This window comes from Gracilinanus agilis, chromosome 5, assembly GCF_016433145.1.
Source record: "Gracilinanus agilis isolate LMUSP501 chromosome 5, AgileGrace, whole genome shotgun sequence".
NCBI lineage: Eukaryota > Metazoa > Chordata > Mammalia > Didelphimorphia > Didelphidae > Gracilinanus > Gracilinanus agilis.
The window spans coordinates 296,942,569-296,965,689 of record NC_058134.1 but is presented as its reverse complement, the minus strand read 5'-3'; the positions used below and the strand labels follow the sequence as shown (position 1 = coordinate 296,965,689).

Genomic DNA, 23,121 nt, shown 5'->3' with positions numbered 1-23,121 from the left:
TATATATATATATATATATATATATATATATATATACACTTCTAACTACAATGATAATAATGACAAGAGTTTTAAGAGTTACAGATATCATCTTTCCATATACAAATATGAAAATTTTGATATTATTGAAGCCCTTAAATCTTTTCTCTTTCTTAGTTACCTTTTTATTCTTTCCTTGAATTTTGTATTTCTATTTAAGTCTGTTTTTTATCTTCAGGAATGCTTAGAAATTTTCTATTTTTTTAAATGACCATACCTTCTCCTGAAAGAATGTAGTCAGTTTTGATGGATAGGCAATACTTGTTTATAAACCCAGTTTCCTTGCCTTCTGGAATATCACATTCGACGCCTTCTAGTCCTTCAATGTGGAAGCTGCCAGATCCTGTATAATCCTGACTGAGGCTCCATAATATTAGAATTATTTCTTTCTGGCTGTTTGCATTATTTTCTCCTTTGCCTGGGAGCTCTTGAACTTGTCTATAATATTTCAGGGAGTTGTCATTTGGTAATTTATTGTAGTAGGTGACCTGTGGATTCTTTCAATTTCTATTTTTCCAATTTGTTTAAGAATATCAGGGCACACGATGGAGGTAGAGTAAGGAGCAGCTGCCCGAACTCTCCTAACGAAAGCATACAGGACTCCTCAAGGGAACATAAAAACGAATCCAGATGGACGAAGGAACCCCACAACGGGGCGCAGCATTGAAGGTACGCGGGAACCGGGGCATTTCCACACTGTGAAGGGGTAAAACAGCTCTCACTAAAACGCGAGAGGAAGAAGCCCCTCCACCACACCCCACACCACACAGAGCGCCAAGGCCAACACACAAGAGTGAAAGCTGTATTGGGGCAACCAGTGAGTCCCTGGCAGCTCCAGGGCTTGTACCTGAGAGCTGAAGGACATAGCACCCCAAGTGGCTAAAGAACTTGCACAGACTTTCCCCGAGCCTCTGCGTGGGTGGGGACATTGCCCTAGGTGCAGACAAAGTTCTCAAGTGCACAGACTTTCCTGAGCTTCTGCGTGGGTGAAGACATTGCCCTGGGTATGGACAAAGATCTCGAGCGCACAGACATTCCCGAGCATCTGCTCAGGTGAAGGCATTGCCCTAGGTGCGGACAAAGATCTGGAGCCCAGGCTTGGACCTCGAGTAGGGACCAGGTGCAGACAGGAGTGAGGCTGGGGAAACACCCCTGAGACTGCTAAAGGAGCCTCGGGCAAAAGGGCAGACTGTTGACAGCCATGAGGCTTGACCCCGAGGACAAGGAGACCAAAGCCCTCGGGAGCTTAGAAGGCTCAGGCAGACCCTGAGTGTGAAGACAAAGCTGAAAAGGGGCGGGGCTAAAAATGGCAAGCCAAGAACCCCAGAAGAAAAAGATTATCAAGAAGAACTCTGGAACACTCAACAACTTTTACACAAAGAAAATCCAGACAACAGAGGAGGACAAACAAGTATCCAAACCTTCCCAAAACAATGAAAACTGGTCACAAACTATTGAAGAATTCAAAAATGAGATGTTGAGGAAGATGGAAGAGATCTGGCAAGAAAATAACAGTTTAAAAGGCAGAATTTCACAATTGGAAAGTGAGGCAAGCCAACTGAAGACCAGAAATGAACAGATTGAAAAGGAAAACCAGTCCCTAAAGGCTACAACTGAGCAATTAGAAGCCAATGATCTCTCAAGACAACAAGAACAAATAAAACAAAGTCAAAAGACTAATAAAATAGAAGGAAACATGAAATATCTCAATGAGAAAGTGACAGACCAAGAAAACCGATCTAGAAGAGACAATTGTAGAATCATTGGTGTTCCAGAAAAAGCAGAAATTAATAGAAACTAAGACTCCATACTTAAAGAAATTATTCAGCAAAATTGGCCTGAAGTCCTACAACAAGAGGGCAATATAGACATTGAAAGGATCCATAGATCACCCTCTACACTGGACCCAGAAAAGTCAACACTCAGGAATATAATATCCAAATTCAAGAGCTTTCAAGAAAAAGAAAAAAATCTTACAAGAAGCCAGAAAGAGACAATTCAAATATCAAGGAGCACCAATCAGGATCACACAGGATCTGGCAGCCTCCACGCTAAAAGACCACAAGGCTTGAAATACAATATTCAGAAAGGCAAGAGAGCTGGGCTTTCAGCCACGGATCAACTACCCATCAAAACTGACTATATAGGGGCAGCTGGGTAGCTCAGTGGAGTGAGAGTCAGGCCTAGAGACAGGAGGTCCTAGGTTCAAACACGGCCTCAGCCACTTCCCAGCTGTGTGACCCTGGGCAAGTCATTTGACCCCCCATTGCCCACCCTTACCAATCTTCCACCTATGAGACAATACACCGAAGTACAAGGGTTTAAAAAAAAACTGACTATATACTTCCAGGGGAAAGTATGGGCATTCAACAAAATTGAAGAATTCCAAGTTTTTGCACAAAAGAGACCAGGACTAAATGGAAAGTTTGATATCCAACCACAAAAATCAAGAGAAACATGAAAAGGTAAATAAGAAACAGAGGGAAAAGAAAGAAAACTAATAATTTTTTAAATTTGACTCTTTAAGGGCTTAAATAAGATCTAATTATCTGTATTACTATGTGGAGAAATGCTATGTATAATTCTTTGTAGTGAACTCTATTCACTATTATAATATTCACTATTATAGCAACCCGAAGAATAATTCAAAGGGAGAGGACAGGATACAACATGGTCTAAGATGACATGGGAGGTGGGAAAGAGGGGGGGAATAGTAGGGGACACCAAGAGAAATCTGAGTAAAGAAGAAAAATAGGATATTCTATTACACACAAAGAGGGCATGGGAAGGGGAGGGGATAAATACTATTATAAGAAGGAGAGGAAGAGAGCATTAAGAGGTAATAATCAAACCTTACTCTCAGTGTAATTAACCCGGAGAGGGAAGAGTAGCTTTATTATACACTGGGATAAAAAATTCTATCTAACCCTACTGAGAAAGTCAGAAGGCATAAACCAAAGGGAGCAGGGGAGTGGGGAGGTCAAAAAAGGGAGGGGAGAAGAAGGGGGAGGGAATTCAATAGGCTTTTAAAAACAAAAAGAGGAGAATAACAAGGGAGGGGGAAGAAAGGGAAGTCAATCAAGGCAGGGGATAAGGGATATGGCTCAAAGCAAACCACTGGTTTAAAAGGAAATAGTGTAAGAAGAAGGGTTTGGTCTAGGGGAGGATACAAAAATGTCAGTGAAATGCACAACTGATAATTATAACTCTGATTGTGAATGGGATGAACTCGCTCATAAAATGGAAGCAAATAGCAGAGTGGATTAGAAACCAAAATCCTACCATATGTTGTCTACAAGAAACACATATGAGGTGGGTAGACATACACACGTTTAAGGTTAAGGGCTTGAGCAAAATCTTTTGGGCATCAAATGAGAAAAAGAAGGCAGGAGTGGCTATTATGATCTCTGACAAAGCCAAAGTAAAAATAGATATGATTAAAAAAGACAGGGAAGGCAATTACAAGCTGATTAAGTGCAGTATAAATAATGAGGAAATAACACTGCTCAATATATATGCAATAAGTGGTATAGCATCCAAATTCATAAGTGAATTTGGCAGATTGGAAACTGGCAGAACTCAAGAAGGAAATAGATAGTAAAACCATACTAGTGGGAGATCTAAATATTCCTCTTTCAGATCTAGATAAATCAAACAAAAAAATACATAAGAAAGAGGTAAGAGAGGTGAATGAAGTCCTAGAAAAATTAGATTTAATTGATATGTGGAGAAAAACAAATAGGGACAAAAAGGAATACACCTTCTTTTCAGCTGCAAATGGTACATTCACAAAGATTGACCATGTAATAGGGCATAGAATCATTGAAAACAAATACAAAAGAGCAGATATAATAAATGTAACCTTCTCAGATCATAATGCAATAAAAATAATAATTAGTAAGGGCACCTGGACAGGCAAATCAAAAACCAATTGGAAATTAAACAATATGATTCTCCAAAACCAATTTGTCAAAGGAAAAATCATAGAAACAATCAACATTTTCATTGAAGAGAATGACAATGATGAGACATCCTACCAAACTCTGTGGGATGCAGCCAAGGCAGTACTCAGGGGGAAATTTATATCCTTGAGTGCATATATTAACAAATTAAGGAGGGCAGAGATTAATGAATTGGGTATGCAACTCAAAAAACTAGAAAGCGAGCAAATTAAAAACCCACAGATGAAAACTGAATTAGAAATACTAAAAATTAAGGGAGAAATTAATAAAATCAAAAGTAAAATAAATATTGATTTAATAAATAAGACTAGCAGCTGGTATTTTGAAAAAACAGATAAAATAGACAAAGTACTGGTCAATCTAATAAGAAAAAGGAAAGAAGAAAACCAAATTGACAGTATTAAAGATGAAAAGGGAGACCTCACCTCTAGTGAAGGGGAATTAAGGCAATCATTAAAAACTATTTTGCCCAATTATATGGCAACAAATATAACAATTTAGGAGATATGGATGAATATTTACAAAAATATAAATTGCCTAGATTAACAGCAGGAGAAATAGAATACCTAAATAATCCCATATCAGAAAAAGAAATTGAACAAGCCATCAAAGAACTCCCTAAGTAAAAATCGCCAGGACCTGATGGATTCACAAGTGAATTCTATCAGACATTCAAAGAACAACTAATCCCAATACTATACAAATTATTTGATATGATAAGCAAAGAGGGAGTCCTACCAAATTCCTTTTATGACACAAACATGGTACTGATTCCAAAGCCAGGTAGACCAAAAACAGAGAAAGAAAACTATAGACGAATCTCCCTAATGAACATAGATGCAAAACTCTTAAATAGAATATTAGCAATGAGACTCCAGCAAGTAATGAAGAAGATCATCCACCATGATCAGGTAGGATTTATACCAGGAATGCAAGGATGGTTCAACATTAGGAAAACCATACACATAATTGACCATATCAACAGTCTAACAAACAAAAATCACATGATTATCTCAATAGATGCTGAAAAAGCCTTTGACAAAATACAGCATCCATTCCTATTGAAAACACTGAAAAGTATAGGAATAGAAGGACCTTTCCTAAAAATAATAAACAGTATATACCTAAAACCATCAACAAGCATTATATGCAATGGGGATAAATTAGAAGCCTTCCTAATAAGATCAGGAGTGAAACAAGGATGCCCATTATCACCTCTGTTATTCCACATAGTACTAGAAACACTAGCAGTAGCAATTAGAGAAGAAAAAGAAATTGAAGGTATCAAAATAGGCAATGAGGAGACTAAGCTATGACTCTTTGCACATGATATGATAGTATAATTAAAAAATCCTAGAGAATCAACTAAGAAGCTGGTAGAAATAATCAACAACTTTAGCAAAGTTGCAGGATACAAAATAAATACACATAAATCATCAGCATTTCTTTATATTTCCAACACATCACAGCAGCAAGAGGTAGAAAGAGAAACACCATTTAAAATCACCCTAGACAATAAAAAATACTTGGGAATCTATCTACCAAAACAGAAATGGCAATTATATGAAAACAACTACAAAACACTTTCCAAACAAATAAAACTGGACCTCACCAATTGGAAAGCCATTAATTGTTCATTGGTAGGACGAGCTACCATAATAAAAATGACCATTCTACTAAAATTAATTTATCTATTTAGCACCATACCTATCAAACTACCAAAAAACTTTTTTACTGAATTAGAAAAAAACTATAGCAAAGTTCATATGGTATAACAAAAGATCAAGAATATCAAGAGAAATAATGGGAAAAAATGCGAAGGAAGAGGGCCTAGCAGTACTAGATATTAAACTATACTATAAACCAGCAGTCATCAAAACAATATGGTACTGGCTAAGAGATAGAAGGGAGGATCAGTGGAATAGACTTGGAGTTAATGACATCAGCAAGACAGTATATGATAAACCCAAAGAGCCCAACTTTTGGGACATGAATCCACTATTTGACAAAAACTGCTGGGAAATTTGGAAAACAATATGGGACAGATTAGGTTTAGATCAACATCTCACACCCTACACCAAGATAAATTCAGAATGTGTGAATGACTTGAATATAAAAAGGGAAACTAAAAATAAGTTAAGTGAACACAAAATAGTATACCTGTCAGGTCTCTGGGAAAGGAAAGATTTTAAAACCAAGCAAGAGTTACAGAAAATTACAAAATGTAAATTAAATGGCTTTGATTATATTAAGCTAAAAAGCTTTTGTACAAACAAAAACAATGTAGTCAAAATCAGAAGGGAAACAACAAATTGGGAAAAATCTTTCTAACAAAAAACACTGACAGGGGTCTAATTACTCAAATATACAAGGAGTTAAATCAATTGTATAAAAAAATCAAGCCATTCCCCAATTGATAAATGGGCAAGAGACATGAATAGGTAAGTTTCAGGTAAAGAAATCAAAAGTATCTATAAGCACATTAGAAAGTGTTCTAAATCTCTAATAATTAGAGAAATGCAAATCAAAACAACTCTGAGGTACCACCTCACACCTAGCAGATTGGCTAAAATGAAAGAAGGGTAGAATAATGAATGCTGGAGGGGATGTGGCAAAATTGGGACATTAATGCATTGCGGGTGGAGTTGTGAACTGATCCAACCATTCTGGCTGACAATTTGGAAGTATGCTCAAAGGGCTATAAAAGAATGCCTACCCTTTGATCCAGCCATACCATTGTTGGTCTTGTACCCCAAAGAGATCATAGATAAGCAGACTTGTACGAAAATATTTATAGCTGAGCTTTTTGTGGTGGCAAAGAACTGGAAAAGGAGGGTATGTCCTTCAATTGAGGAATGGCTGAACAAATTGTGGTATATGCTGCTGATGGAATACTATTGCGCTCAAAGGAATAATAAACTGGAGGAATTCCATGTGAACTGGAAAGACCTCCAGGAACTGATGCAAAGAGAGAGAAGCAGAGCCAGAAGAACATTGTACACAAAGACTGATATACTGTGGTAATATTTGAATACAATGGACTTCTGTACCAGCAGGAAGCAATGACACAGGACAGCTCTGAGGGATTTATGGTAAAGAACGCTGCCCACATTCAGAGGAAGAACTACAGGAGAGGAACCATATAAGAAAAAGAAATGCTTGAACACATGGGCTGAGGAGGACATGACTGGTGATGTGGACTCGAAACTACCACACCAATGCAAATATCAACAATTTGGAAATAGGTCTTGAACAAGGACACATGTTAAAACCAGTGGAAATGTGAGTCAGCTATGGGTTGGGGGAGACCGGGGGTGGGGGGGGGGTAAAGGGGAAAGTAGGAGCTTCAATCATGTAACCATGTTAAAAATGAATATTAATAAATGATTTTAAAAAAAAGAATATCAGGGCACTTTTCATTGATAATTTCTTATATTATGATGTCTAGGTTTTTTTTTTTCTTTTAATGAATTTTAGGTAGTCTAGTAACTCTTAAATTGTCTCTCCTGGATCCATTTTTCAGGTCAGTTGTTTTTTCAATGTGATATTTCATATTTTCTTCTATTTGTTCATTCTTTTGATTTTGTTTTATTGTTTCTTGATGTCTTGTGATGTCATTAGCTTCTATTTGCCCAATTCTAGTTTTGAACATTTAAATTTCCTCCACGACCTTTTCAAATTGGTCTTTTTCCAATCATCCCACTGTACTTTTCAGTGAACTCTTTTCTTAATTAGAATTTTTGTCTTTTTTTCCTTTAGGTCAATTCTCTTTTTTAGAAAACTCTTTTCTTCATTGAATTTTATGCTTCTCTTTCCAGTTGACTAACTTGGCTTTTTAATCCGTTGTTTTTTGTTTTGCATTATCTTCATTTCTTTTCCCCATTTTTCTTCAACTTGCTTCATTTTATTTTTGAATTGCTTTTTTAATTCTTCTAATGCTTGAGACCAATTTCTATTTTTCTTTTCAGTTTTGTATGTGGTTCCTTGGATCTCACCGTCCCCTGTTGATTCTATGCTTTGTTCTTTGTCACCATATTTCTAGGCTTAGGAATTTCTTTTGCTGTTCATCTTTCCAAGACTTTTTTTTGCTTGTCAACTGGGAATTCTGAAATCTACTATTTATCTCTCCTTTGCTGCTGGCTTGGAAGTCTCAAGACTGTGAGCTATTTTACCCTGGGACTAGGTCTTCAATGCAGCACAGGACTGAAATGGCTAAGTGTTGTGGACTTCTGGGCCTCACTGAGGGCTGGTGCCAGGGGCCTGAGACTCTTAGAGGTTGCTCTTTTGTTGGTGTAGCCTGGGTCCCAGGATTCCAAATTTGGCCTATGCCCAGGATCAGAATCAGGAGCAGTAAGTGGGGGAGTGGTTGGACAGTATTCTTCTCTGTACAGTTTTGCTTCCCCCTTTTCTCATGAAAATCAGCTCTCTGCTTACCTTTGAATCTGTGTTAATCAGTAGAGCCCCCTTAATACATCTTGCTGTTGGTTTTTGACTTCTGTCATTTTAAGGCACTTTTTTAAAGATTGGTTCCAAAGGATTCTCTGAGCAGTTTCAGCTTTTGCTGCTACTATGATGCCATCTTGGCTCTGCCCTCCTGAGTCTTTCTTTAAAGGTTTTTATTATAGGTTTTTATCTTAAAAGTACAGTTATAGGGTCTCTTTCAGCAATCTTCTCACAATATGAGGCTCACAACAAAGATATTCCAAATCCTTCAGATTTCCTAGCTAGTCATGAACACCATCTCTTCTTTCCCTATAGGTTTTCTTAATTTTTTGTGTCATGAACCCTCTGGTAATCTGATGAAACCTTGGGACCCCTTCTCAGAATAATGTTCTTAAATGCATAAAATAAAATACACAGGATTATAAAGGAAACCAACTATATTCAAATACTTATCAAATTAAAAAACAACAAGAAATTACTGGACCCAAGGTGCTTTTGAAAAAAAGTTGTTTTTTTTCTAAAGGCCTTTGTAGAGACTTTAAACCTTATAAAATATTAAGCCAAGGAAACATCTTTCAGATGAAAACCACACTAATATATAAACAACAACAAAAAAAATGAGAATCAGAAGCCAGAAAATAAATCAATTTCTAACTTAATAATTCTAATCTCTAAATATGATCCTCCCTAAAAGCTAAAACACACACCCCCAAAAGTTGTTTTTATTTTTTTCATATCTTCCTCTTCTACTAACTGTTGTTCAGTTGTTTTCCTGCTGCCATTTCCTTCTACAGCTCATTTTACAGATGAGGAAACTGAGGCAAACCAGGTGAAATGACTTGGCCATGGTCATACAGCTAGTGGCTGATGCCAGATTTGAACTAAGGAAGAGGAGTCTTCTTGACTTCAGGGCTGGTACACTGTCCACTGAGTTACCTAGTTGCCCTCTCTTAATGTATCTTAACAAATAACAAAAGTTAGCAGTCAGGATCCTCATATATTATTTTGATTTACATGTTACACAGAATACTTAAAAAAGACCAAGTATATAATGAAATGTACCCAATTTAACTTAGAACTCATTTTCCCAAAAGAAAAACATGACAAATATATAAAACCTAAGAAAGTGTTATGAAAACACATGACACAGGCTCAAGTTTGTATTGGTGGGGGTGGGGAAATTACTGAGGGGAGCAGAATAAGAGAGGTCAAGGAGAACAACAATGTGTGCATATGGGGTTTGCATTTTTATTACCTGAGCATTAAGCAGTTCCTCACACTTGTGAGCTTGTTTTTCAATTGCAGAGATGTACTGCTTTTCAATAGATTCTGCTTGCTGCTGAACTGTAGTCTGCAGTAATGCCTGAAAACAAGCAAAAAAGAGCATTTAAAGAGAGAAGTCCCCAGCTGGTGTGAGAAAATTCTGACACTCTGAAAATTCACTTCAACATTTGTGTATGTCAGAAATCTTATATTCAGGGCATCCACAAGACAGGCATTTTAATGTCCTTCAGTACATCACACTAAAACTACTTTAACTTTCTTGGCTATAAATGCTCTTGGAGCCAGGATTATAATTTTTTGGCTGACATGCCCTTTTCACACACCTTCTCCTTAGAAAAGAGCAAGTCATAGATGAAGATAAAGAGGGTGAGCAGTTCTGTAAAATATAAATTCAGGTTTGTGGGGACCACACAGGATGAAAAACATATGAAAGCTGCTAAAAAAAATCCAGACATATTTCACTGGCTGACAAAACTCCACATCCTCTCGGCACACTGTAATATCCCATGGGCCAAGCATGATCTTCAAGACCACAAATCAAGTAAAAGCAGATGGAAACTCTGAGCAATTTTAAACATTAAAAAAAAACTATCCCCCAGGAAGTTCACACCCCTGATCTTAAGAGGTAGAAATCAAAGTGTACAAGTCAGAAACTCAAGACACTATTCACAAACTAAATAATAAAATCAAAGACATCAGACAGCTGTGAGTGAGCAGTATAAAGGTTAAAGTATCAGTCTGCTTCATATTTTCAAAAAACTGTTCTAAAAGGAGCCAAATTAGCATTTCAAGATGCTGTACCCACCTACTTCCTCAGTTTGGTTAAAATCTTGTCTTCTTGTCCCATCACCCTGTCCCTTTCTGTATTGTTCACATTGTGTTCCCAGTGTTAGATTACATTACATTACACACACACACACCTTTCTATTCCAAAATATGTGCTGAACATATACATGCACTATAGAAAATATGCTATTTTTAAAACCATATCTGGATAATAAACTACTCATAATCACAAAAGTAAGCTGAAACAGACATATGTCTTATAGAAAACAGATCTCTGGCACATTTGAGTAGACATGGAAAATGGGCCAAAGCTTAAATAATCTCTGTTTTGAAAATAGATTTGCTTTGTGGGAATCAACACACATTAAGATGCACTTCAAAATGGGGAGAGGGAAGACAAGTTTCTTTAGATTCTGGACTAGGCTCTCATTTTGCAGGGAATTAAATTTATCTTGGAAACCTGTGTCTCTGATAATACTCACCTTTTAATTCAGTAACATTCAAAGAAGCTATGAGTAAAGACTAATTTAAGTGAAATATTTTAGGGCAGCTAGGTGATGTATTGAATAGAGGCCAGGAATGAGTGGTAGGCCTGGATTCAGAAAGACCCATCTCCATGAGTTCAAATTTAGCTTCAGACATTTACTAGCTCTGTGACCCTGGGTTAATCACTTAACCCTGTTTGTCACAGTTTTTTTGTTGTGAAAATTTCAAATAGGGTCATGAAGAATTGGACCCTACTAAAAAACACCTGAGCAACAAAGCATTTCTATTTTCATTATTGTCAAGGACATTGGTCTCAGCATAAGGAAAGTCTATTCTAATCCCAGCTCAGAAACTAACTAGTTATGTGATCCTGGGCACATCATCTAACTACTCAGTGACTTAATTTCATCATAGGTAAAAAGAAGAGGCTGGAATTCATGACCTCTAAAATCCCTTCCAACTCTAAGTTTATGATTCGATGATTCTATAAAGGTATTGGAAAAGGATTGACTATGGAGTCAGATAACAGGTTCAGATTTGGCCTTATTACCTATGTGACCTTAAGTTAGTAACTTAACCTCCTTGGGACTCTCTTTCCATATCAGTAAAGTAAGGGAGTTCAATTAGATGGCCTCTAAGACCATTTTCCAACTCTATATCTAAGACCTTAGGAGTCACCAAAATCAAACACTCCAACCATTGGCTAATCTTTGTTGCTTAAGGCTATGTTATAGCTAATTATCTTTTTTAAAATCTATAGGCTTTTGGTTAGAATGGTTTATCTTTTTATTTAATACTTTGATGCTTTAACTTCTACACTCCTCACACAAGTTTCTCTATTACCTTGAATTTCATTCACTGTGTGTGTGTGTGTGTGTGTGTGTGTGTGTAATATTTTGAAATAGATACTTCTTTAGGAATAATATTGATTTGTTAGTCACATATGTAACCTCTGGTAAAGAACTAAATATTAAGGAAATATATTCAAATTTCTGAGGATTTTACATAGAACCACCATATTTTCCTAAAAGAAAAAAGCTGAATTCAGTTTCACTAATATTTCACTAATTCTGTAATCACAGAATTTATTGGGAATATATCCTGAGCAAATACATAATAAATACATAATAAGTAAGATCTCAAAATATGAGGAAAATTGAAAATAACAGAGTATAACAGAAAATAGAAAACATAACATAATTTAATATATAATTTAATGTAATATAATATGTTTTAGCACTTGGGGGGCAGTGCAAATAGGTTTATTTAAACCAGTGGTTCCCAAACTTTTTTGGCCTACCACCTCCTTTCCAGAAAAAATATTACTTAGCCCCCTGGAAATTAACCTTTTTAAATTGTAATAGCAATTAATAGGAAAGATAAATGCACCTGTGACCATCACCACCCCCCTGGATCGCTGCAGCACCCACCAGGGGGCAGTAGCTCCCACTTTGGGAATCACTGATTTAAACCATTCATAATTTCTAATTTGGCCTCTATCAAAGTCAATGGACCACAACTGAAAAAGGGTTCAAAATGAACAGGACTCAATTTGTGTATTTAAAACATCATTTCTATGTGTAAAGACAATGGATTTAAAAGGGGTCCAATGTAGGAATCTAAGACTTACTAGTCTTAGTGGATATGACATATCATACTGGATATGACAAGTCCTAGGCTTGAATCTGGACTCAGACACTTCCTTGCTGTGTGATCCAAAGCAAGTCTTAATTTAACCCCAGTTGCCTAGCCCTTACAACATTCTTCTACTTTGGAACTGATACTTATTATTCTAACACAGAAAGGAAGGATTGTTTAAGTGTATATACCCTTTGACTCAGAAGTACCACTACTGGGTCTATATTCCAAAGAGATCAAAGGAAAAGGAAAAGGAACTATATGTAAGGCAGTTCTTTTTGTGAGGACAAAGAATAGGAAATGGAGAGAATGTCCATCAACTAAGGAATGGATAAGCAGGTTGTGGTTTATTAATGTGATGGAATATTATTATGCTATAAGAAATGACGAACAGGACAATTTCAGAAAATATTTAGAAAGATTTATATGACCAGTTTCCTATAGAAGAAAGTAGAAGAGGAAAGGGACAATAGAATGGAGAGGAGATGACAAAAGTGAGGGTGGAATGGAGAAGCAATAGACAAAAAAAACACTTTTGAGAATGTATAGGATGAAAGGAAAGAAATAATAGGATAAACAGGGAAAATAGGATGGAAGGAAATATACAGTAATCATAAATGTCGAAAAATTTTTACAGCAAGTTTCTCTGATGAAGACCTCATTTCTCAAATATATAGAGAACTGATTCCAATTACTATGAATAAAAGTCATTTCCCAATGATTATATTGGTCAAAGGATATAAATAGGCAACTTTTAGATGAAGTAATGAAAGCTTTCTACATTCATATAAAAATGCTCTAAATCACTACTGATTAGAGAATGCAAATGAAAACAACTCCTAGATTCCCCTTCACAACTATCAGATAGACAAAAATGACAGAAAAGAAGAATGACAAATGTTAGAAGGGAAGAGGGAAAATTGAGACAGTAATGTACTGTTGGTGGAGTTGTGAACTGATTCAACCCTTCTGGAGAGCAATTTGAATCAATGCCCAAAGTTCTATATAAAACCATGCATATCCTTTGGCCCAGCAAAATCACCATTGGGTCTGTATCCCAAAAATATTTTTAAAAACAAAAATGAAAGGATTTATATGTAAAAATATTTATAGCAGTTCTTTTTGTGGTGACAAAGAATTAGAATTGAGGGGATGTCCATCATTTAGGGAATGGTTTAAACAAGTTGTGACTATGATGCATATATGTCTATGATGGAATATTACTGTGCTATAAGGATGTTCTCAAAAAAAACCTTGAAAGTCTACATGAACTGATACAAAATAAAGTGTGCAAAAACAAGGATGGCATTGTGCACAGTAATAGTAATATTATACAATGATCGATTGCGAATGACAGAACTGATAGAGTCTAAATGGAGACAGAAGCTTACTTTTCTTTAACTTTCTTTTTCCTTTTGGTATATGTTTTCTTTCACAAGCTGATGAAATATGTTTTTCATGACTACACATAATATAACCTGCATCAAATTACCTGAATTCTCAAGGATAGAAAAGGGAGAAAGAGAAGGAAAGAATTTGGAATTCAAAATTAAAGAAAACAAAATGAATGTTAAAATTACTTTTACATGTAATTGGGAAAAATGAAGAGCAACTTAAATAGCCAGAAGAATATTTGATGTCATACTTATGCCATGTCAATATAATAAACAAGGGCAATGTTAGAAGTTAATTTCTAGATTTAATGCTATACCAATTAAAATTCCAAAGTCCTACATTCCAGAACTAGCTAAAACAATGATAAAACTCATTTGGAGGGAAAAAAGAATTTCAAGAGAAATAATGGGGAAAAAAGGTAAGAATTAGAGGGAAATGGCATTTCTAGACATCAAACTAAATTATAAAAGCAGCAACCATCAAAACCATTTATCTGCTAAAAATTGTAAAATAGATGAAATAATGAAGAACAAAACTAGAAAAACCAAGAGAAAATAATATACAGCACAGAAATATTGCTTGAAGAATAACTTGCATATGTTTACCTCCACATAAAGTAATGATAAATTTAAAAAAGCAAGATGGTTTAACACACACACACACACACACACACACACACACACACACATCTTTTTGTCAAATGATGCCTTATTTACTATGGGGAGGGGAGAGACACAGATAACTGGAAACTTTAATGTATTAAACAAAAAGTTAAAGAATAGCTAAATGGAACAGAATTTTCAAGGAAGGATCATAAATAACTGAACTTAACACAGGATTCAATAATCCTTGAAAACATAAAATAGGAAATGTAAGAAGGAAATTTTAGGTATTATATAGATATGTATTTAAAGTGTGGCTGCCAGGAATCAACAATTCAGATTGATTCCGTAATTAAATCAGAACCAAGTCAGCATCGGGTTAGGCAGTTTATTTACATTTAGGAAGGTAAAGGTATGGGAATAAAGAGAAAGGGAGAGGCTATTCCAGGCCTGTGGAGGCCTGGACGAGAAAGAAGGTTAAAAGCTTAAATAAATTAGGCTGCAAGCCACAAGGCCTAGCAACCAGATAGGCTAGTGCCTACTTAAGGCAGAGTTTGGAAGTGGTCCAGGTAGGCCAAGGAAGTCAGCCTAACTTACCCACGTGACCATTCTGAGTGGAAGCTGTCTGTGGTCTCAGGAGCTCCTTCAGCACAAAGTTCAAGGTGGGAACTGCCTCCACAGGAAGTAACCAACATACTTAAAGAGATCGTGTCTTTCATCACTTCCCGTGGGTCCACCTCTAATTCAAGTGGACAAATGGCAGTCTCTACATTGATTTGGACTGCCCAAAGGGCTGTCCCTTGTTCTTGATTTGTTATTTATTGTCACATGTGGGTAACTCGTCTCCCCTCCCCACTAAGGGAGGTGGGAATGACCTCATCTCAGGTAGGTAGAGTTTTGACTATAGAATGGACTGGAGATAATTTTATTTACACAGAATGAACTTCCTATTTGATAAGAACTACTGGGAAAACTGGAATAGAGTCTAGAATTTATACTTAGGCCGTCTTCATCGTATTTCACAAAAATTCAAATGGAGACATGACCTGAATTTTAAAAATCATATCATTAAAATGACAAAGGAACTTCATCAAAATTCTAAGAATAGAATTATTCCCCAAAGAATAAATTAGACAAAAGATACAAAAGGGCAATTTTCTGATGATGTAATCAAAACTATCTATATTTAAATAAAAATGCTCTATGAGTTGGAGACTAGTTCATAGCCACAAAGAGAAGCAATTATAAAGGATAAAACAGACTATATTGCTTTCATAAAATTCAAAAGCTTTTGCAGAAACACAATCAATACATCTAGTACTAAAAAGGAAGAGGATAACAAGGAAAATATTTTCATCAAATATGTCTGATAAAGGTTTGATAACCTAAATATAAAGAGAATTGGCAGAAATATGTAAGACCAAATCCAGATCCCAAATAGATAACTGGCAAATGATATATAAAGTTCTTTAAAGAAGAATTGCAAAATACTAACAATCATATGGCTACAATGGATAATAATAATGAGAAATATAAACAAAAATAATGCATTAGTGTACCTGACTTTCCACAACCACTCTAACATTAGTATCTTACGTCACCTTTGGCAATTTGCTGAGTAGTTTTTTTTTCCTTAGAAGATAATAATTTTATTTTTTTTAATTTTTTATTTTTAGATAAATTTTCCATGTTTACATAATTCATGTTTTACTTTACCCTTCACCCCGTCAAACCGCACACCCCCCAACCCCAGCTAACTCGTATTTCCACTGGTTTTAACATGTGTGGTCAGTAAAGACATTTACATATTATTAATGGTTACATTGGTGTGATCTTTTCAGGTCTACATCCCCAATCATGTCCTCATCAACAGAAGTGTTCAAACAGTTGTTTTTTTTTTTTTTCTGTGTTTTCATTCCTGTAGTTCTTCCTCTGAATATGGGTAGCATCTTTACCATAAATCCCTCAGAACTGTCCTGGCTCATTGCATTGCTGCTAGTACAGAAGTCCATTGCGTTCTATTTTACCACAGTGTATCAGTCTCTGTGTACAATGTTCTTCTGGCTCTGCTCCTTTCACTCTGCATCAATTCCTGGAGGTCTTTCCAGTTCACATGGAATTCCTCCAGTTTACTTGAGCACAACAGTATTCCATCACCAGCATATACCACAATTTGTTCAGCCATTCCCCAATTGAAGGGTATATCCTTGCTTTCCAGTTTTCTGCAAAGAGCATGGCTATAAATATTTTTGTGCAAGTCTATTTATCTATGATCTCTTTGGGGTACAATCCCAGCAATGGTATGGCTGGATCAAAGTGCAGGTATTCTTTTGTTGCTCTTTGGGCATAGTTCCAAATTGCCATCCAGAAAGTTTGGATCAGTTCAAAACTCCACCAGCAATGCATTAATGTCCCAATTTTGCCAAATACCCTCAACATTCATTACTCTCTCCTCTCATTTTAGCCAATCTGCTAGGTGTGAGGTGATACCTCAGAGTTATTTTGATTTGCACTTCTCTAATTATTAGTGATTTAGAACACTATCTCATGTGCTTATTGATACTTTTGATTTCTTTATCTGAAAATTGCCTATTCATATCCCTTGCCCATTTATCAATTAGGGAATGGCTTGATTTTTTATACAATTGGTTTAACTCCTTTTATATTTGAGTAATTAGACCTCTGTCAGAATTTTTTGTTATAAAGATTTTTTTCCATTTTTTGTTTCCTTTCTGATGTTGGTTGCATTGTTTTTCTTTGTACAAAAACATTTTAATTTAATATAATCAAAATCATTTATTTTACATTTTGTAATCTTTTCTAACTCTTGCTTGGTTTTAAAATCTTTCTTTCCCAGAGATCTGACAAGTATACTATTCTGTGTTCACCTAATTTACTTACAGTTTCCTTCTTTATATTCAAGTCTTTCACCCATTCTGAATTTATCTTGGTGTAGGGTGTGAGATGTTGATCTAAACCTAATCTCTCCCATATTGTTTTCCAAATTTCCCAGCAGTTTTGTCAAATAGTGGATTTTTGTCCCCAAAGTTGGGCTTTTTGAGTTTATCTTACACTGTTTTGCTGATATCACTTACCCCAAGTCTATTCCACTGATCTTATGTCATCTATGTCTTAGCCAGTACCATATTATTTTGATAATTGCTGCTTTATAGTATAGCTTAATGTCTGGTACTGCTAAGCCACCTTCCTTCACGTTTTTTTTTCATTATTTCCCTTGATATTCTTGATCTTTTGTTCTTCCAAATAAACTTTGTTATAGTTTTTTCTAATTTAGTAAAAATGTTTTTTGTAGTTTGATAGGTATGGTGCTAAATAAGTAAATTCATTTGGGTAGAATGGTCATTTTTATTATGTTACCTCATCCTACCCATGAGCAATCAATGTTTTTCCAATTGTTTAGATCTAGTTTTAATTGTTTGGGAAGTGTTTTGTAGTCATGTTTGTATAATTCCTGTGTTTGTTTTGGTAGATAAATTCCTAAGTACTTTATATTGTCTAGGGTGATTTTAAATGGTGTTTCTCTTTCTACCTCTTGCTGCTCTAATATGTTGGAAATATATAGAAATGCTGATGATTTATGTGCATTTATTTTGTATCCTGCAATTTTGCTAAAGTTGTTGATTATTTCTACAAGCTTCTTAGTTGATTCTCTAGGATTTTTAAGTTGACCATCATATCATCTGCAAAGAGTGATAGCTTAGTCTCCTTATTGCCTATTTTGATACCTTCAATTTCTTTTTCTTCTCTTATTGCTACTGCCAGTGTTTCTAGTACAATATTAAATAATAGAGGTGATAATGGGCATCCTTGTTTCATTCCTGATCTTATTAGAAAAGACTTCTAATTTAAATTTGGAAGCTATACTGTTTGGTGCATACATATTGAGTACTGATATTTCTTCATTGTTTATACTGCCTTTTATTAGGATGTAATTACCTTCCCTATCTCTTTTAACCTTATCTATTTTTACTTTGGCTCTGCCAGAGATCATGATAGCCACCCCTGTGTTCTTTTTCTCATTTGAAACCCATAAGGTTTTGCTCCATCCTCTCATTTTCACTCTATTTCTGTCTGTCTCATGTGTGTTTCTTGTAGACAACATATGGTTGGATTTGGGTTTCTAATCCACTCTACTATTTGCTTCCGTTTCATGGGAGAGTTCATCCCATTCACATTCAGAGTTATAATTATCAACTATGCATTCCCAGACATTTTGATTCTCTCTCCTAGTCCTGTCCTTTCTTCTTTCACTGTTTTGCTGAGTAGTTTTTAAAAAGGATTCCAAATGAATTCATTTATTTTATTTATTTAAATTTTAATTTTTTCCGGATTGGCACAATATTTTAATAATCCTTTTCTGACATCATGTGGTAAGAGAAGACATATCACTTGCATTAGAGAAAAATTCTTGGAGAAAATATAGTGAAGAATGGAATGCTACAATCTGCATTCAGACAAGTGCATCTGCATTCAGACTTTGTCAGATCCTTCTATAGAAGTGCAATGCTTTTTACACTAATGCATTATTGGTCAAGTTAAGAACTAATAAAAATAATTCTTGAAAATAATTTGGAATGATGCAAATAAATCGACTAAAATGTCTTTAACCTTTGGACTAGAGAACACATTGCTTTAAAAAAAGATTCCATAAACTATATGTTCATAGGAGAACTTTTTATGGTAGTAAAGAACTCAGAGGACAAGTGAGGTCCAAGGTCATGTAGGTTATAAGCAGCAGAGGCAGGGTTTGATCTATGTTTTTAACTACACTTCCCCCCAAGTTCCTTTTCCCACTGTATTAGTCAGTATGGTGAACTTATCATCTACAAAATACTTTTCAAATGAGAAGCATATATGTTTTATGAGTAGAGAAACTTAGTCATCATCATTAAGCTATTTGCCCTCAATTCTATATAAGCAGAGCAATGAAATCAGAAATATAATTTAGATTAAATTATATCTACTCATATTTGCCTCAGTCAACTGCTCTAGGTAGGAACTCATATACTCTTCAATAAGCTAAGTTCACTTTATCAATTTAGTGCCTAACCACTTTAAAGAGTTTTCAAGTAATATGCCACATTATATCATGTAATTAATAAGTGGCAAGACATTTCCTAAGATGGGCAATTCATAAGAATAGAATAGGTTATTTGGTTTCACTTATAAATGGATGAGAGAATCACAGTAAATGTACTATGCTTTGGTGCTTAGGCCTTACAAACTATAGGAGTGATAATAAATTGAGTTATCCAGCAAAAAGTATTCAGAGGCAAAAGAATTAATTAATAAAAACTAGCCACTAGCTGTACCTTCTCTTGTCATCCTGGAAAAATATAGTGCTATAGTTGTAAATAATCAGTGTTCAAATATACTTTTTCTACTAACATTACATTCTTCTGCAACATTTATATCCTGTTTTATCATGACTGGAAAAATACAAACACTGAGAAAATGAAGAATTAGAATTCAAAATTACAGTAGATAAATAAATTAAGTTCTTGGGTCTTGTCCTCACTACTGATCTGGCTTAATTTTAAATAGCATTTTTGGCCATCAAAAATGATCTTTCATCAATATGGGGATCTGAAACTTTAATCTACAGTTCTATTAGCTTATAGTTCAGAAGGAAAAACTAATGGTTTAATTTGTTTTTAGTTAAAAAAAAGAAGCCTCTGAATAATGTGGCAATACAACTGAGGTATGACTGTGGTTATATCTAGCTAGAACAAATACACAGAAAAGATATGAAAAAGCAGGCTGGGGAAGGAAGCCACTTTCACTGGACAAGCTTAGAAAACATATTTCAGAAATTATTACTCAAAATTTCCATCAGTATGCAAAAAGAAGTAATATGATTAAAGCCAATGATTGAGTGACTTTTTGTAAAGCAGTAAAAAGGTCATGGAAAAGGTGAGAATACAAATGATTATCTCAGAGAAGAATGTGCTCCATCCGTTGTGCTTTATTAAATACAGAAAAGTTCTGGGTTTGAATCCTTGTTCACAGTGTAGATCTGCAGATACTATGACGTCAAACCTTGAAAAGAAAGTTCACAATTCTTAACAGCCAAACCCCCAGATATTTGAGGAGTAGTGCTGATGGAGTTGATCCCATTGCTCTCTGAGACAACAGGGGAGCAGTGGTCACATAAAAGTTTAGGGACATTAAACTTAAGATTCAGAGATTTGTCCTTTTCTTAATTAGAAACAAGAAAGGTCACGTGGAGTTTACAGAAAATTTATCCTGTTAAAAATCTCAGTAACTTGAGGTTTCATGGATCCTCAGAGTCTTCTATGTGTTTGAATTACAGCACAGGGATACTTTATAATTCAAAAGGAAAAATGTCAAATTATGGGTGTATATCTAAACATGGAAAATCAGTGTAGTCTAACCATGATATAAAGTGCTTCTGAGACTGAGGAAGCCAAAAAAAATCTTCAGAATAGAAGGAAGAGTTCCTTCTGGCCTTGTTGTTAAGGGATTCTAGTAACATAAGAGTTGTTACCTCAAACACCACAGACTTTTCCCAGTGAAAATTCCTTTTGTGCCATGGGCAACAAATTAAAATTAAGACGTTTCTAAAATTAAGTGCAGTAATAGACTCTTCATGCCCCATATTCAGTTGCTTCAGTTTTCTGAAAAATTGCCATGTGGATAGACCATTCTTCTCAGATGCCACAACATTTTCTTATGATGGAAAAAGAACTATACCTTCTTTTTTTTTTAAGGAAGAAAAAGAATGTGGATTACGAGTATTTTCTTATAATATCCCAAATAAGTTTAAAGCTCCAAATTTCAAAAAAACCGAAGACATACTATCATTTTCAAAATTTTTAAATCGGAGAACATCAAGAAATTCATTTAAGCAGACAACTGCATGTTCTTCCCAAGAGGTCAATGTACTTTACTGCAGTCCTGAAACAGAACTCCTGAAAGCTGAGCTGAGTTTTATTCTCAAAGCTTCCTTTAGCTGAATGCATATGTATGAAACATACACAGAAGGCTATCTCATTTCTCTATGCTTTGTTTTGTTTATCCACAAAGTGAGGAGATTTTTGCTTATCTTCTACTAGAATGAGAGGGATTTTATAAGATCACAGAATCAGAGATCCAGAGTTGAAAAGGAACCTAGGAGGCCAGATATTCCAATCCCTCTGATTTATTGACAGGAAAACTGAGGCCCAGGGAAGTTTAGGAACTTGCCCAATGTCACATTGGTAGTGTCAGAGGTAGAATTTTAACTTGGGTCCTCTAATCACTAATTCCAGTCTTTTAAACACTTCAGCAGCAGCATAGCATTGTGCATGGAAAGCTAATTTCAAAACCAGGAAGTTCAAGTCCTGCCTTTGATACATATGACCCTGGGCAAGTTACTTAAGGCCTCACTGCTAAAGGCAACTCTAATTAGAGAAAATGTCATGCTTCATTGGTAGAGAAATTCTTTATCCAGGAGTCCCTATGCCAATGAAATTGTCTTTATTATATACTATCACAAAGTACAATATATATTAGTTAAAATCTGAAAACTCATTGCTCACTTATTTTTATATACTACAGGATCATAGGTTTAGGAAGGCCACAGAGGCCAATGAGATGTTATGCTATGTATGCTAATTACTTTTAAAATCTGGCTCTAGAAGTTATTTCTAGTTAAGTCTTTCTTGATCCTTCCAAGTTGCTAATACTTATTCCCCAAATCACCTGTTAAACACTTTGTATATATCTTGTATATTATCAATAACAACGTTCAAATCTTCTGTTTTTGTGTTTGTTTTTTTTATCACACATTCATATAAACACCTTTTTCCATTTTATTTATATATGTTTTTAGGGATCCTTTTTTTCCTCTGAGGACTGCTTTACTTGTACCACAGAAATTTTGTATGTACCTCATCATTATCATTCTCCTTCCCATAGTTGTAAAGAGTTTTATGATTTCTTCTTTGATCTACTTGTTAGGTAGGAATAATAATAGTCTAACCCCTCCCCCCATGTAGGTTAGTTTGCCATAAAGGTATTGTGACAGACTTAGTTGACACTACTTCCTACACGCCAAGTATAAAGCAGCCACAAATGAATATTATAATGTTCACTGTTGGAAAGAAATGAACATTTATCAAGGATCTACTATGTACCAGGCCCTGTGCTAAGTCAGCTCAGGATAAATATCTCATTTGATGGGTAACTCAATGGTTAAGTCAGGTAAAAGAACTTTGTATAGCAGAATCAACTTGTGATGTCCTCAGTGTTTTTCCTGCTGAATATATCCTTCTCTTGCTTGTTGTTCAGTTCATTTTAGTCATGACACCATTTGGGGTTTTCTTGGTAAAGATCCTGGAATGATTTGCCATTTCCTTCTGAAGCTCATTTTATACATGAGGAAACAAAGGCAAACAGGTAACTTGTCCAAGGTCACATTCCCAGAAAGAGTGTGAGACTGAATTTGAACTTGGGAAGAGTAA

At 35.3% G+C, this 23,121-nt stretch overlaps 1 protein-coding gene across 2 annotated transcripts in view; it reads right to left on the bottom strand.

Moving 5' to 3' along the window:
* Positions 1-23,121, bottom strand: part of CCDC91 (coiled-coil domain containing 91) — a 488,375-nt gene that overhangs the window by 210,087 nt on the left and 255,167 nt on the right. For both annotated transcript variants that reach the window (XM_044678266.1, XM_044678267.1), the window contains one exon: positions 9,700-9,807. In XM_044678266.1, the coding sequence (XP_044534201.1) occupies positions 9,700-9,807 (108 nt within the window). The remainder of the gene's footprint in view (positions 1-9,699; positions 9,808-23,121) is intronic.